This window comes from Schistocerca gregaria, chromosome 10 (genome assembly GCF_023897955.1).
Source record: "Schistocerca gregaria isolate iqSchGreg1 chromosome 10, iqSchGreg1.2, whole genome shotgun sequence".
Classification (NCBI taxonomy): Eukaryota; Metazoa; Arthropoda; class Insecta; order Orthoptera; family Acrididae; genus Schistocerca; species Schistocerca gregaria.
Window position 1 is genome coordinate 131957033 of NC_064929.1, and position 16757 is coordinate 131973789.

The following is a 16757-nucleotide window of genomic DNA, read 5'->3' on the forward strand; positions in this document are numbered from 1 at the left end:
CGGTCATCGTATGAAGTTAATAAAGAAACTTGTAGTGACGAAACGATTTATTGTAATAAAACAGTCTTAACACAAGAAGTACAAACACGCTAGTTCGAAATACTTCAGTTATCAGTGCTAAAACAACATCCAGAGCGACGTGCGTTGAAGTTACGATGACGAACCCGTACAGACATGCGCTCGCTACAATAGTGCGATCCTTTCGTGTATTAACAGAGGCCTCGCTGAAGTAGTATCTACAGCCTCCGTGGCGGGGCAGTCTAATCGGGCGGCATACAACATGGCCGCCGCGCCCGTAGCGCCGCCACGGCTCCTGATTGGCTGTTCCGCGTGCAGTACTAATCGGGAACTCGAGCGGCGAGTGAGTTTGGGGTTGGGGCAGTGTTCGCGAATCGCTTTAAAAAACCGGCGGGCGGTTATTACAAAAAGCATTTAGCCGTGCCCGGCGATTTCTCAGCGCGCTCGCTCGCACGCGTGGAGGCGTACTAGCGGTATTTTGCCGGCAGTAACCTTGCTCCTTCTTTCGTACAGTCCACGAGGAAAAGGAAGTGTTTTTAATTTCCGCGTAGCAAAAACTTGCAGCGGCAGAAATGGAGACGGTCGAGGAATATTACGAGGGTGCCACCACCAGGCGGAGGACCATCCGGACAAGCCTGAAGATAGAGGAAGTAAGTACACAATTCAGACTATGTTTTTCTGCTTTGCTGGAACTTTTTGTGTGCACGCGCGCCGGCAGGAGATAGTTTTAAACTGAGCCGCCTTTACGCCCTGGCCGCTTACGTAGCGGAGGCAGCACTCTTCATTGACACAACCGGACAAAGCTTCGACGCGACGGCTAAATTTAGTGAGACTTCGGTTTAGAAATAGACGTCCCTCACGCTGCGGTTAGCTGTAATTTTTTTTTTCTACAGCCTACAGGCTTCGCACTATTTTGCAACATCCTTTTTTTTATTTTTGAACCTTTTAAGGGAAAATAAATTGTATTTCATTATATTTACTTCTGTTTTTGGAGCCTTGAGAAACAAACTTACTATACGGTCTCCAATCAGAATTTTTACTTTTTTTCGCGCCTGCAATGAAATTAACTGCAATCGCTCTTCATGCAACACATGTTTGTTTTCAATACGTTATATACTGTTAATGTTATTTCTTATCAAAGATCTCGCGGAGGTCTGAGGTTTAAAGTGATTCGGTGCCAAACTGTTTTAACTCTGTCGTTCGTGCATGTCGAATCAGAATCTACTAATTTCAGCTCTGATTAATAAGTGATGCGTTGAAAGTTACACGATTCTAACGGATAATCGGAAGGATTTGAGAAAGGGAAGTGCAAAACCGCGAGATATATTTTGGTTTATTGCATCAGATAGTATAGGAGAGAGTGATTTCTAGCGATACCTTTGGAATTGCTTTTTACAAGCATGTAGTGTGTTTGAATATACGACAAGCTAGTCCATACTAAATTGCAGAGTAGTATTTCCTTACGCCGACATCTTTATAATGAATTCACTTATTAAAGTATCAGAGGTAGTCTGTTAAAATAAAAATAACAAAAACGACGTTGGATTTAACTCTAGAAATGCTTATGAAGTTGTGGTAATATTATGGAACGTATTTCCATCGAAAGGTAGTTTCTGCAGTTTAACCTTGTTTGTACGATCTGTTCCAAAGAACGTTTTTAAATATCTGGTTAAAACTTGAGTAACGCATCCCACATCCCTCGTTGCATTTTGTTAGTTTCGTGTCGATGTGTGTGCATAATGTACATCAACTAATCGCCAGAGACTTGACCATTATGTAGGCTTGATGTAGCTTTTCTTAATTTACCTTGCAGTATTAGTTTTTAGGAATAAAATTGCTGTAAATGCGACGAAGTTCATTAAATAAGGCACGGATATAAACGTCAGGGTAATCTACAGATTAGTCTGGTACTACAACCTCTATTTCTCATTGTTATTTATTGGCTATGTACCTTCCAATCTAACCTAGATGTCTGGCTACACTACAGATCACACTATCCTGACAAATAAGACTGAAGGGCTGTGGGGGAGGGAGGGATCCCTTATGTACCTGAATAAGAAATTTTATGCCGTGGCTTCGTATTTCAGGAAGTTTTGTTTTACAAATCGAATCTCACATGGATCACTAAATACTGTAAATGTCTGGGCTAGCTTCCAAATATTCCGATTCCAAATCAGTGCGCTGCAAGGCCGATTCTCATAGTATCGGCCGCTACTGTGCGTGAACTTACAGATTGCCGGACACGTTTAACAAGTTAGACGTTAACGATAGTTAAGTTCTTGTGATAAAGGGAACACATTAAAACACCACTGATTCTCAGTGTAGGATACTGACGAAATTTTATTCACTAAATGGGTACAAAGATGTGATACATAACGCACGAAGTTACACACGCATTGCAAGGGGCGGTCTTTTTCACGAGAAAGTTCTCTGCGCAAGTCCCAGATGGCAGCACAATGGACGCAGCTGAAAAGTGCTCCAAACACAAACGTCAAGTTATAACAATGGTTATGAATATCGGATAAATAAATTAAACAAAGCATTTTAATTCATTATCACATCTCTCACATGAATTACTAAATGTTGAACGCTTTCACTGTATTTTGTCTCGAACATCTTCAGTATCGAGAATAAAAATAGCTGTCGTAGTTTATCTAAGTTGTTTCTAGTGAATGGCTTAGTGAGAATGGCATGCATCAGGTTGAAGACGACCAAGATGAATTTTTCTCGTGTTAGATGATACTTTGCGTCTGTCTGTTTTGTTCGCTTATGATAGATACTCAGGGACCTTGATTGAACGAATGGTACCTTGACAGCCACATGAAAAGTCATAGTTATTTCTTTTAATCTCAAAATATTTTGCAGAAATGACTGAATCCACGTGATTTCTTTTAAATCTTCGCAGGAAGCTAGATATTGTGGTTCTTGTTATTGACAAGGTTATCACATTCTCTCTCTCAAATTTCAAAGTTTTCGTGGCTTCACAGAGATTAACAGCAAAACCTGTGGTTGATTCTCGAATAAGAACATCTGCTGTATTGCCTGAGTATTAAAAACAAACAAATATCCCCACTCCTTACATTATATAAGCCATTAGCGATTAGTCTATGTACTTTCAGATTTTCTTCACACCATTCCAGTGTTCTCTCCTGTTTTTCAGAGTGCTGACCATCACTGCGAAACTGATTTCAAGAGCTAAGTTAGCTACCAAAAGTTTGAACACAAAGCGTTACAGTTCAAACACACTTTCCTACAATGGTAGAAATGTTTAGATGGTAGTGATGATATTAATACATTTTTAATAGTTGTAACGGCTTCGGTAGACCATGGTAGACAATTTTACTTATTTTCCCAGTCACAGCTAACTGTCAACCGAGGGCAAGCGTGCAAGACCCATGTCCACTACACGAAATTATACCTCGCTGCTCGGCGGACTGGGTGCATTTGAAGTTGGGAATGGAATCCCAAAAATAAATAAAGTTGTAAATCCATCTTGCAGTATGAGACACTTGTATTTATAACTGAGAATTTGTTCATCTTTAAAAATCTTTTTTACATGGGGAAAGATTTGGTGTGAAAGTCTTCTGTGACAGCTCTTAAGATCTACCTTAGTAGCTATGTTTGATTGAATAATATCATTTTCACTCAATGAAATATTTAAATTTATCCTATATAACCGTTCTTCACGAACTACCACATCAACAAAATTCTCTCCATTGAAGAGTCTGCATGTTGTCTTACCAGATTTAAATGTTATTCAGTTGTCAAGAGCTGTTCTGAATGACAAGAAACTGAAGTGAATCCGTGACACATCCAAAACATTTGATAGGTGTTTCTCAATCCGTCTTTGTCCATCTAAGGCTAAATAAAATGTTTGTCACCTCTTTCTTGTGACGGGATGAAGCTACCATAACCAATACAGATTTGGACTCAACTCTCAAATGGACTGTGATTTCTAAATCATTCAGTTTGATTACTGTGATACGCTTTTGCTAGAGCCGACGGTTTTAGTTATTCAAATAAAATGTAGAAACGTTACCATAAAACACATCGAACCCCACGCTCGTCCCCCACCGGTCAGGATTTTTAGCAAGTTTTTCAGAGAACTCTCAGCACTACAAAAATTTGCACCTACAAGAATAAACTCGAAAATTTGACCATTTTTGGTCTCCGTCGACAGGGCTGTTACGCCATCGGCTTAGTCGGCTATTTTGTTAACATTTTTCTTTTAAACTTTATGGGATATGAAAGGAGTTTTGTAAACATTCTGTAAATACTAATTATGTTTACTGTTCGATCTAAACTTAAGCCTTACTAGCATAGTAGTTTTGTAGCAGAAAGGCCAAACAAATAAAACTACTGTGTCTTCAGTATTATGCTGCAAACAGAACTGGGAGGTAAAATTTACAGGAACTTAACAATTTGTAAGTGCATGACTAAGGTGGTGGCGCAGTAGCCCCGTCATTGATGACGAAAACAAGGTAATGTGTGGGGAAATAATTCATTTGGTTGCAAATTTTTTTGTGCTGTGGTAGGATGGAGCACCACGAACAGCACACTGAAAATCCTGACCTTATGGGGGGAGAGAGAGAGAGAGAGAGAGAGAGAGAGAGAGAGAGAGAGAGAGAGAGAGAGAGAGAGAGAGAGAGAGAGAGGGGGGGGGGGGGGGTTGAGTGCTGGGGGGTTTGAATGTCGCGCTCGTACATTTTTTCCTGAATAACTGGAAAACCATGGCCTCTAGCCAAAGCGCCTTCCACTTTAAATTTCAGCTGCATTAAATTTCCTATAAAAAGGCCTTATTTCTTCTGCAGGACTGGTGGTTTTCGAGAAGAGAGCGAAATGTTATTGCAAATCTCGCGCTAGGGCATGCAGTATGGCTTAGGTGCTTCTTGCAGCTTGAAGCTGTTTTCTGACTCGATAAGAATGTCTCTTATTAAATTGCTCGTCTGGACTTTCTCTTCAACACTGTGGCACTTTGTAAACAGTTACACTTACACCTATTTTATTCCACTTGTGCGGAACACAACAAATTTTCTAAATATATCAGGTAATTAATTTCGGTCCGCCATAACCAACTTCAGACACACACAATGCAGATGTGATTTATCGCACTAAATATAACAAAATTACAAACCGAAAGGATCTGAAATCAATTTATGTATAGACTAAACGAAGCAGTCACACACCTGAGTACAGTTTGTTTATCGTATGGAGTCAGCACCTGTGAAACCTGCCCACGTGTGGTAGGACTCGCAGTGGGAGGGTTCCGTGCAGATTTAATTTTGTGTATAGACAGTTCATTCTATTCGCGAATAGAGAATACCGACGATTTTTAGGTGTAATCGTCATTGATACGGGCAGTGTATCAATCCTGGGGATTCCAAGACTTTCGAGAATGTTTTAATTCCAAGTCTGAAGTCGGGCAATAAATAGAAAAATTATTTCCGGTGATGTGATTACAAATTAGCAGTTTTATGATTATTTTTTTATTTGCTTGTACAGTGGAACGATGCTTCCTGCCAAATTTCATGATTCTAGGTTAACAGAAGTACCCTATAGGTTTGATGAGAAAGGTCGCGAGTATTAAAATATGTGACATAAATGGCTGTATCTTCTGATTGCTTTGACGTACAAGCTTCAATTTGTTTACACTGCCAAGGACCGTAGATCCTAGTATGTGACATAAATTTCAGCATGTTGCTGAGAAAGTGTTTTTAATAGTCGGGGAGACAGACACAGACACGGATCCTACATGGGTTCCGTTTTTATCAGCTGAAGTACGGAACCCTATAAGTGGTACAATCACACGAATGATCCAAATAAGCTTCGTTGCATATATGTAAAATTTTAAGTGCCATATGCACGGTTGTGATAGACATGCTGACTCTATGAAGAAACATGTCCGCGATATGGCACCTCAGGTGTTTCATAATTTGTGTATAATTATTTATTTAATAAACGAATGCACTAAATCGTTAAATGCACTCAACGGGTGTACTAGAATATTATACCGCATCTACAAAGAGAAGGGAGCCTTTATTTAACATCGTTAATGAAACACTATACAACATATTAGAGCCCCAGACACGGGCCGACCCATCGATCGACAAATTGGACGTTCGTAGGCGTTTCTGCCACGTGACCTACCGACTTTTCTCGTCGAGCTGTGGGCAGGGTATGAACAGCCGACATGCTCCCACCACTTCAACCAACAAACTTTACATCCATCTACCCGGGTGCAACCATTCGATGATAAACCTTTTAAGAGATTATGCAATTAATTTGTTTGCAACTTCAATGTTGGAACATGGTACATTGTTTTGCCTGATGAAGTGATAACTTAACAATTGATGATACACGTATAATGGTGAGGAACAGGATCTTCATACAGCTAATGCGGCTCTGAAGAATTTTTGTTCATTAAAAAATTTTTGAAGGATTTTTGTAGAATTCGTCGAAATTTCTTCATAGTTACAAGCAACAAGCCGGCCGGTGTGGCCGAGCGGTTCTAGGCGCTTCAGTCTGGAAACGCGTGACTGCTACGGTCGCAGGTTCCAATCCTGCCTCGGACATGGATGAGTGTGATATCCTTAGGTTAGCTAGGTTTATGTAGTTCTAAGTTCTATGGGACTGATGACCTCAGATGTTAAGTCCCTTAGTGCTCAGTGCCATTTGAACCATTTTGGAATAAACGTCGTTGAAGTGTGGAAGGCTAACAGAGTGCACGGTTGGTTGGTTGGTTTGGGGAAGAGAACCAAACAGCGGTATCATCGGTCCCATCGGATTAGGGAAGGATGGGGAACGAAATCGACCGTGTCGTTTCAAAGGAACCATCCCGACATTTTCTTGTAATGATTTAGGCAAATCACGGAAAACCCAGTTGGGCGGGGGGGGGGGGGGGGGAGGGAGAGGAGTAGGGGTAGTGCACAATTGCATGATGGGATGTAGAGGCAACTGTCAAGGGGTGCAAATTTTTTCGATCTGAAGCTGTTGTGCATTAACGCTTAATCAAATGCTTACTGTGTTTTTCGTTACCAATAACCAGATTCAGAACATTTAGAGCTGTTGCAAAAAATCGAAAAAGTACTTAATTTTTAGTCCGATTTATGAGGATCTGAACGTTTACAGCAACAGTTGTATAGAACACGCTGGATGCTGGAAAATCTTCGTTATTGCGGTGTATATGCATACATATTCTGTTGACGTGAGTGATGTGGTAGCAACTGTCCTTCAGAAAGGAAGCAGGCAAATCAATATTAACAACAAAAGCCGCCCGTACTGTCGCAAGTCGGCATCCAGCATAACGCTTTGAAACAGCTGTGAAACCTTTTGTACACCATCTGAAGATAAGCCTGAAAAGGTTTGAAAAACTGTTCGTGCAATAAACATTTCAAGAGTGCCTGGTTGGAGTTTTACATATTTACATTGTACAGAACAGTACTGAACGCAAACTTGAGGGCGAAGAGTTTTTTGCAAAGTACTGTGGAACAGGTTTGTTTTCAAATAAGACGCAGCGCACACCGTCGAGATTTGCGCTGATGTGCGATACTTTCAGTGCAGTACAGATGACAAGTTGATTGGGGGCAAGAAACCAAACAAAACGCTGTAACTCTGTAATGACCCGCCGGAGACAGTGCATAGCTTCTGCTTGTACCAAAATACGCAGAAGGTATCCCTGAAAAGCGTCTGAAAGTTTATCGGCAGAGTTGTGGTTCGCCATGCGCTGCAGTCCTCAGTTATGTGAAACACTCTCGAGCGACGGACAGGGCGTGGTAGCCTTTTTTATATGACGGTGGTCTGAACGCACTACACAGGACACACTCCCTTCTCCCCCTCTCCCCTCAAACCTCTCCCCTACCGGATTTTAGAAAGGGCCTATCTGCGAGCGATTTCGAACCTTGTCCAAAGAAACACGGTGTCACGTCTGTATACTTGGCAGGACGACAAAAGGACAGCAACTGGGGCGAGTAGGCTGGTCTGTAAACATCCTGGTCTGACGCGGTTAGCCCGTATCGAAAGATTAAGGGCCGATTGTGAAGGCCGTCATGTTTAAACTACGACGCAGCCCGAGTTTTACCCATCGTAACAGCTGTTGCCCAAAATCTGCAGGTATGGGATTTGGATTTAAAAAAAATCACTGTACTGTCCAACTCAGAATGCTGTCATAATTCTAGTCATTCGACCTTGAAACGCTAAAGCAAGTCGTTTATTCTGCAATTCAAATGTCATTCACTTTTCTTCGTACCACATGTGTAGAAGTAGCTTACTTTTGTAGGACAGATTAATAAATCTTAAGGAGGAAACAAATGATATAAGTAACCAAACGACTTTCACTTTTAATCATTGCTTAAGGTTCCTGCAAATAACTAGTTACCTTGCTCAAGGTGTACCAAAGTATAAATGACAGTAACTAGCCTACCGGAGCGGACGAGCGGTGCTAGGCGCTACAGTCTGGAGCCGAGCGACCGCTACGGTCGCAGGTTCGAGTCCTGCCTCGGGCGTGGATGTGTGTGATGTTCTTAGCTTAGTTAGGTTAGGTTTAATTAGTTCTAAGTTCTAGGGGGCTGATGACCTCAGAAGTTAAGTCGCATAGTGATCAGAGCCATTTGAACCATTTGACTGTAACTACACATACTGTACATATATACCTATTTAATAATATAGTAGTCTATCCCAGAAATATAGTCCCTACCAGCCAGCAGCTGGCGGTCCAGCTTTCATGATGGGCGATAGGCGTAATGGGTATTAAAAACATTTTCATAGCTCTTCATAAAAAAATTAGATAAAGTACTTGGTAACAAACTATTAAGATACGCTTTAACTTAATGTAACTGTGCTTTATCAATGTAACTCTGCTTTATAAACTTGATAAAGCACAGTTAGTTCCCTACTTCATAAATCTCGATTACTGCGGAACCGGTGGGCGGTTAAAAAAATTTACTGCTATCGAATATAGAAAAGTGGGCAGTAGGTGAAAATTGACTACCATATGACCTCAATTGATGTATACTTGCGTTGCCAAGATTAGAGTACGTGCTTTCCAATGTGGTTGCTCATCAGTATGATTTTACATCTATAAATTTCTATTCTGGTTAGTGTATTACTGCTTTGGAAGTGATATTACTTACCATTTGCAGTAGGGTTTTGGCACATATACTCTATTCGAACATTATGAAGTACCTCCAAGAAAACGATTTGACAAGTAGTCAGCACGGATTCAGAAAATATCGTTCTTGCGAAACACAGTTAGCTCTTTATACTAATGAAGTAACGAGTGCTATGGGCAAGGGACGTCAAATTGATTCCATATTTTTAGATTTTCAGGAGTCTTTAGACACCGTTCCTTACAAGCGTCTTCTAACCAAACTGCATACCTACTGAATGTCGCCTCAGTTGTGCGACTGGATTCGTGATTTCCTGTCGGAAAAGTCACAGTTCGTAGTTTGGGTTCGCTGTTTCCTCTCATCGCCACTTCTTGCGATCTTGTGCCTTATCGGGGTGAAGGCCTGAGATCCTGACGTTTTCATGCAGGGTGTCTAGCATCGCTGGCTTGGTCGCCCTGCTGGCCATTTCCCATTTACATTTAGGTTGAAACTACTCTTTGCCACTTTTGTCTCTTCTGCTCTAACTACATGCCCGTACCAACATAGGCGGCTTCCTCTCGTTTTGTCTACAATTGGTACAACAGCGTATAGCCTGCGAACTTCATTATTTGTGACGTGGTCATGCAATGTTAATCCCGATGTCTACCTAAGCATTTTCGTCTCCATAACAGCAAGTCTTTGCTCTATTTCCTTTGTTGAAGGCCAGCATTCAGCCCCATACAGTGCAACCGGACAGATTACCGATCGGTATACTTTTTATTTTAGACTTTTTGGAATTTTCTTGTCGCATAGTACTGCAGTAATGGAACGCTGTTTGAGCCACGAGCTGCTAAGGCGGTTGGAGAGTTCTGCACTGAGATTTCCATCGGCAGCAATTGTAGAGCCCAGGTACTTGGTATTGGGAAGTCAACACCATTGATTCTGGTGGCTACAGAGTCATTTAAATCTGTGTAAGGGTAATATGTTTTCAACACATTGAGCGTAGTCCTATATCTGCATGGTGGTCAATCCAAGCTTGGACTTGTAGTTATAGACCATTCTTATCTTCACTGGCCAGTAGCACGTCGTCAGCATACAGTAACGTCCAGGGTGATCTGCGGGTTTCTTTTGAGGGTATCCATTGCTGTTGTTGTCTTCAGTCCTGAGACTGGTTTGATGCAGCTCTCCATGCTACCCTATCCTGTGCAAGCTTCTTCATCTCCCAGTACCTACTAGAACCTACAACCTTCTGAATCTGCTTAGTGTATTCATCTCTTGGTCTCCCTCTACGATTTTTACCCTCCACGCTGACCTCCAATACTAAATTGGTGATCCCTTGATGCCTCAGAACATGTCCTACCAACCGATCCCTTCTTCTGGTCAAGTTGTGCCACAAATTTCTCTTCTCCCCAATCCTATTCAATACCTCCTCATTAGTTATGTGATCTACCCATCTAATCTTCAGGATTCTTCTGTTGCACCACATTTCGAAAGCGTCTATTCTCTTCTTGTCCAAACTATTTATCGTCCATGTTTCACTTCCATACATGGCTACACTCCATAAAAATACTTACAGAAACCACTTCCTGACACTTAAAGCTGTACTCGATGTTAACAAATTTCTCTTCTTCAGAAACGCTTTCCTTGCCATTGCCAGTCCACATTTTATATCCTCTCTACTTCGACCATCAGCAGTTACTTTGCTCCCCAAATAGCAAAACTCCTTTACTACTTTCTCATTTCTTATACTAATTCCCTCAGCATCACACGACTTAATTCGACTACATTCCATTATTCTCGTTTCGCTTTTGTTGACGTTCATCTTATATCCTCCTTTCAAGACACTGTCCATTCCGTTCAACTGCTCTTCCAAGTCCTTTGCCGTCTCTGACAGAATTACAATGTCATTGGCGAACCTCAAAGTTTTTATTTCTTCTCCATGGATTTTAATACCTACTCTGAATTTTTCTTTTGTTTCCTTTACTGCTTGCTCAATATACAGATAGAATAACATTGGGGAGAGGCTGCAGCACTAACTAACTCCCTTCCCAACCACTGCTTCCCTTTCATGTCCCTCGACTCTTATAACTGCCATCTGGTTTCTGTACAAATTGTAAATAGCCTTTCGCTCCCTGTATTTTACCCCTGCCACCTTCAGAGTTTGAAAGAGTGTATTCCAGTTAACATTGTCAACAGCTTTCTCTAAGTCTACAAATGCTAGAAACGTAGGTTTGCCTTTCCTTAATCTTTCTTCTAAGATAACTCGTAGGGTCAGTATTGCCTCACGTGTTCCAGTATTTCTACGGAATCCAAACTGATCTTCCCCGAGGTCCGCATCTACCAGTTTTTCCATTCGCCTGTAAAGAATTCGCATTAGTATTTTGCAGCTGTGACAAATTAAACTGATAGTTCGGTAATTTACACATCTGTCAACACCTGGCTTTCTTTGGGATTGGAGTTGTTATATTCTTCTTGAAGTCTGAGGGTATTTCGCCTGTTTCATACATCTTGCTCACCAGATGGTAAAGCTTTGTCATGACTGGCTCTCCCAAGGCCGTCAGTAGTTCCAATGGAATGTTGTCTACTCTGGGGGCCTTGTTTCGACTCAGGTCTTTCAGTGCTCTGTCAAATTCTTCACGCAGTATGGTATCTCCCATTTCATCTTCATCTACATCCTCTTCCATTTCCATAATATTGTCCTGAAGTACATCGCCCTTGTATAGACCCTCTATATACTCCTTCCACGTTTCTGCTTTCCCTTCTTTGCTTAGAACTGGCTTTCCATCTGAGCTCTTGATGTACATACAAGTGGTTCTCTTATCACCAAAGGTCTCTTCAATTTTCCTGTAGGCAGTATCTATCCTACCCCTAGTGAGATAAGCCTCTACATCCTTACATTTGTCCTCTAGCCATCTCTGCTTAGCCATTTTGCTCTTCCTGTCGATCTCATTTTTGAGACGTTTGTATTCCTTTTTGCCTGCTTCATTTATTGCATTTTTGTACTTTCTCCTTTCATTAATTAAATTCAATGTTTCTTCTGTTACCCAAGGATTTCTACTAGCCCTCATCTTTTTACCTACTTGATCCTCTGCCACCTTCACTACTTCATCCCTCAAAGCTACCCATTCTTCTTCTACTGTATTTCTTTCCCCCATTTCTGTCAATTGTTCCCTTATGCTCTCCCTGAAACTCTGTACAACCTCTGGTTCTTTGTCTATCGAGGTCCCATCTCCTTAAATTTCCACCTTTTTGCAGTTTCTTCAGTTTTGATCTACAGTTCATAACCAATAGGTTGTGGTCAGAGTCCACATCCGCCCCTGTAAATGTCTTACAATTTAAAACCTGGTTCCAAAATCTCTGTCTTACCATTATATAATCTATCTGATACCTTTTAGTATCTCCAGGGTTCTTCCATGTATACAACCTCCTTTCAGAGTATCCATGACTGTGATAAATAGGAGCGGTGAGAGAGCAGAGCCCTGATGAACTCCGACGGAAATAGGGAAGTCTTCAGATAGTCCGGAGGTCGAGAAAGTTGAAGTGTAGATGTTTTGACTTCTCACGGTGCTTTTCGATAAGTAGGCGAGCTGCATGGATAGCATCTGTCGTCCCACAGGCCTTCAGGAATCCACATTGATTCATGGACGGAAAGAGTATGTCGGATCCTTTTATCGATGATGCGCTCGAATACAAAAGGCGTATTAGGCAGTAGTTGTTAGACTTCCCTCCTGCTTCCAAATTGGAACTGTTGTGCTACGTGTCCAGTCAGCTGGAATCTTTCCCTTCGCAACGATCTTATTAAAGTAATCCGTCAACCATCCCAGTGTTTTGATTTCCAGTGTCTGCAGGAAGATCATCTGGCCGCGTTGCCTTTCCATTTTTCATAATGCTTAGACTTCATCCTTGGTGACCGGTGCAATGGGTCCATCTACTGGAGTTAACACTGGAACTGGAGAATGTGGAAACTCCTCATTGCAGACTTCCTCAAAGTAGTTCCTCCATCGCTCTTCTTGCTGTTGATAATAAGTTTGCCTTCTTCCTTATTGTTTCCACAGAATTTTTCAATGTATGCAGTTAATGGCGCTGCTTCGCCATTATATAAATTTCTCGTTCTCCGGTAGGAGTTTCTAGTTTATGGCAGACTTGGCTGAAGTGGGCTGATTTGGCTGCCGCAACTGCCTTCTTTGCTGCATTCCTAGCTTCTCGGTAATCCTTCCAGTTCTCATTTGTCTTTTGGTATAGCTGCTTTTTAAAGTGTACAACCTTCTTCACCTCCTCAGGCCAGTCGATTTTACGTCGGCCTTGTTTTGTGGTGCCTAATTTTTCGTGGGCCGCTATTATGACACGGTCTTTCAGGGCATCCCATGTTGTTCCTACGTCAGTAATAGGGGTAAGCGTGATGGATGAAATAATGGCTCTTTCTGCTTCCCTGGGCCGCAACCATTTAGTACGCACTGGGCCATTGCATTCTCTCCTCCTTTGATTTGGAGGTTTGATACGCAATTTGACAACTAGCGGGCATTGTTGTGTTGCAACTGCTTCGTATGGAAAAGCTTTTGCAGACAAAACGAAGCTTAGGTCGCGTCGCCGTACAAAAATTAAAAATCTATCTGTCTTATGTTGTCACCACTGCAGTAAGTCCAAAGGTCGGACACCCTCTTCTTGAAATAAGTGTTTGTGATGACTAGTTTGTGTGTTTCTGCAAAGTTCAATACTCTCTCCCCATCTACATTTCTATATCAAACCCCATTACTGCCATGGTATCGGTATCCATCTGCATTTGAACCAACATGACCCCTGAGAGCACAAGATGCGACGAGAGTGTCTTCAGGTGGCACTTCTAAGATATTATCATCAAGCAACATCCAAAAGTCATCTTTCGTCTTTTTCGTGCAGCCTGTTTGCGGAGTGTTACACGAGAATATATGGATGTTCCTCTCGCCCATATCCAAGACAACTTTCATCAAATAGTCGTCAGATCGCACTACTTCTGCAACAGAGTCCAGAAATTTCCAGCTAACAATTATCCCAACTCCACTGACTGATTTTGGGCTGCCATTATAGATGATTTTATATCTATCACCAGTATATCGTGATTTTGTTCCACTCCACCTGATCTCCTGCACTCCGCAGATGTCAATTTAATGCTGCCGCAGCTTAACGTGTTTAGGTGTGGTGGTGGGTGTTTTTGCACTTGAGCCTTGCTTGCGTCAGGAAAAAAGACTGACGAACCTGTAGTTTGGTCTCTTTATACCCCATACCAACCAACCAACTTCACGCTCTCTTCCTGTCCTAGAGCCAGCCGACGTAAAGAGTGGCAAATTGTGTGACCAGAGCTCGCTTGTTTACGACCTTGCTCCGAAAAAGTTGGTAACCCTTGCTCACTTCTCACGCCATTGGGGCCTTAATGACGCGCGTCGCCTATGGGGGGGGGGGGGGGGGGACGCCCTAACCTTTTCCGTTCCTTTATACACACAACAAAAAAAGTTTTGCATCACCGCGGTTCCCAAAACTTCTGAAGATAGAAGTTGACTATGGATACCGTATCACAGACACAGTCCCTTTGACTGTTGAGACATGTCACTAAAACCACCCAAAGATGTAAAAAACCACGCATGAGCAGCACACATTAGATGGAGGGAGCGACAACCGATCAGTTTGTCATTCCACGAGGAAGGAGGTACATGGCTCGTATTGTCTGTAGTTCAACCATGCCTAGACAGTACCGCCGTTCGATCGTGCCAGGAAGGGCTCTCAACAAGGAAGTGTCCAGGTTTCTCGTCCTGAACCAAAGCGATGTTGTTCGGACATGGAGGAGATACAGGGAGATAGAAACTGTCGATGACATGCCTTGCTCAGGCTGCCAAAGGGTTACTACTGCATTGGATGACCGCTACCTACGGGTTATGGCTCGGAGGAATCCTGGCAGCAACACCACCATGTTGAATAATGATTTTTGTGCAGCCACAGGACGTCGTGTTACGGCTCACTGTGCGCAATACGCTGCATGATGCACAAATTCACTCCCGACATCCATGGTGAGGTCAGTCTTAGCAACTACGACACCATGCAGCACTGTACAATGGGCCCAACGACATGCCTAGTGGACACTCAGGATTGGCATCACGTTCTTTTCACCGATAAGTGTCGCATAAGCCTTTAACCAGACAATCGTCGAAAACGTTTTGGAGGCAACTCGGTTAGGCTGAACCCCTTAGACACACTGTCTAGCGAGTGAAGCGAGGTGGAGATTCCCTGCTGTTTCGGGGTGGCATTATGTGGGGCCGACGTACGGCGCTGGTGGTGATGGAAGGCGCCGTAACGACTGTACGATACGTGAATGCCAGATAGTGCGACCATGTCGGCAGCACATTGGCGAGGCATTCGTTTTCATGAGCGACAATTCTTGCCCCAATCGTGCACATCTTGTGAATGACTTCCTTCAGGATAACGAGATCGCTCGATTAGAGTGGCCAGCACGTTCTCCAGACATGAACCCTATTGAACATTCCTGGGATGGATCGAAAAGGCCTGTTTATGGACGATGTGACCCACCAACCACTCCGAAGAATCTACGCCAAATCTCCGTTGGGAAGTGGGACACTCTGGACCAACAGTGCCTTGATGAATTTGTGGATAGCATGCCACCACGACAAATACAGGCATGCATAAATTCAAGAGGATGAGCTAGTGTATGTTAGAGGTACTGGTGTGTACAGCAATCTGGAGCACCACCTCTGAAGGTCTCTCTGTATGGTGGTACAACAGGCAATGTGTGGTTTTCATGAGCAATAAAAAGGGTGGAAATGATGTTTATGTTGATCTCTATTCCAATTTTCTGTACAGGTTCGGGAACTTTCGGAACCGAGATGATACATATCTTTTTTTTGATGTCTGTATTTCGACTTTGTGCCATGATGATGTGCATCTGCCGGCCTATCGCGAGGGTCTGTCGCCGATCCACAGTTTTAAGCTGTGGGCCTAGTCCTTGATGAGCCAACATCCGACTGCAGGACGGCAGTTTTCCTGTTAGTCCGCGGGAGATACTTCATTTCCGTCCTACCACCCATATCTGGGAGGCATTCCCCTATCCGCCACCTGGGGACACGCCCTCTAGGGGTTATAGGCTCCCCCGCTGTCGCTATCAGCAACTCACTCCAAGCAAGAGATTAAGCGAATTTATACTCCGATCTGTCGCCAGCATCATTATTATCCTCTCATCACAAAAAAACAACAAACTTTAAAATCGTCAGGGGCTTTTGCGTCGTTTGTAGCCTACACATACACGCCGATCAGCTAAGCCGTTTACCCAAAATATTTCCGGAGCTGTTTAAGACATCGTAATTCTTTTTTCACCAAGTTGTGACAGATGTCACCAAACGGCATATAGTCTGTTTTCGTAGCAATCTAAATACGGAGTTACCACTATCAACTTCGCTTCTTAAAATGGAACTATGATAATTTCTGCTGCTAGTCTAAAAGGGACTAATTCAACGGCGTTCCACTCTGCGAATCCGATTACAAGTGTCGGAGTAATTACGGTATTTAGAACTTCGGACAGCAGCAGAAATTACGATAGCTCCAACTGAAAAAGGCGGAGTTGACAGGGATGTCTCGGTAATTAATATAGATATGAAAGACTATACGTCGTTTAGT

General features: G+C 42.6%; 1 protein-coding gene across 4 annotated transcripts in view; it reads left to right on the forward strand.

The window, feature by feature from the left end:
• Positions 1-338: 338 nt before the first annotated feature.
• The window catches only part of LOC126293746 (tropomodulin), a 633877-nt gene continuing 617458 nt past the window's right edge, over positions 339-16757 (forward strand). For 2 of the 4 annotated variants that reach the window (XM_049987099.1, XM_049987100.1), the window contains exon 1: positions 339-668. In XM_049987099.1, coding sequence (XP_049843056.1) covers positions 591-668 — 78 coding nt within the window. In that variant the 5' untranslated portion in view covers positions 339-590. The remainder of the gene's footprint in view (positions 669-16757) is intronic. The other 2 variants (XM_049987098.1, XM_049987103.1) reach the window with 1 other exon arrangement.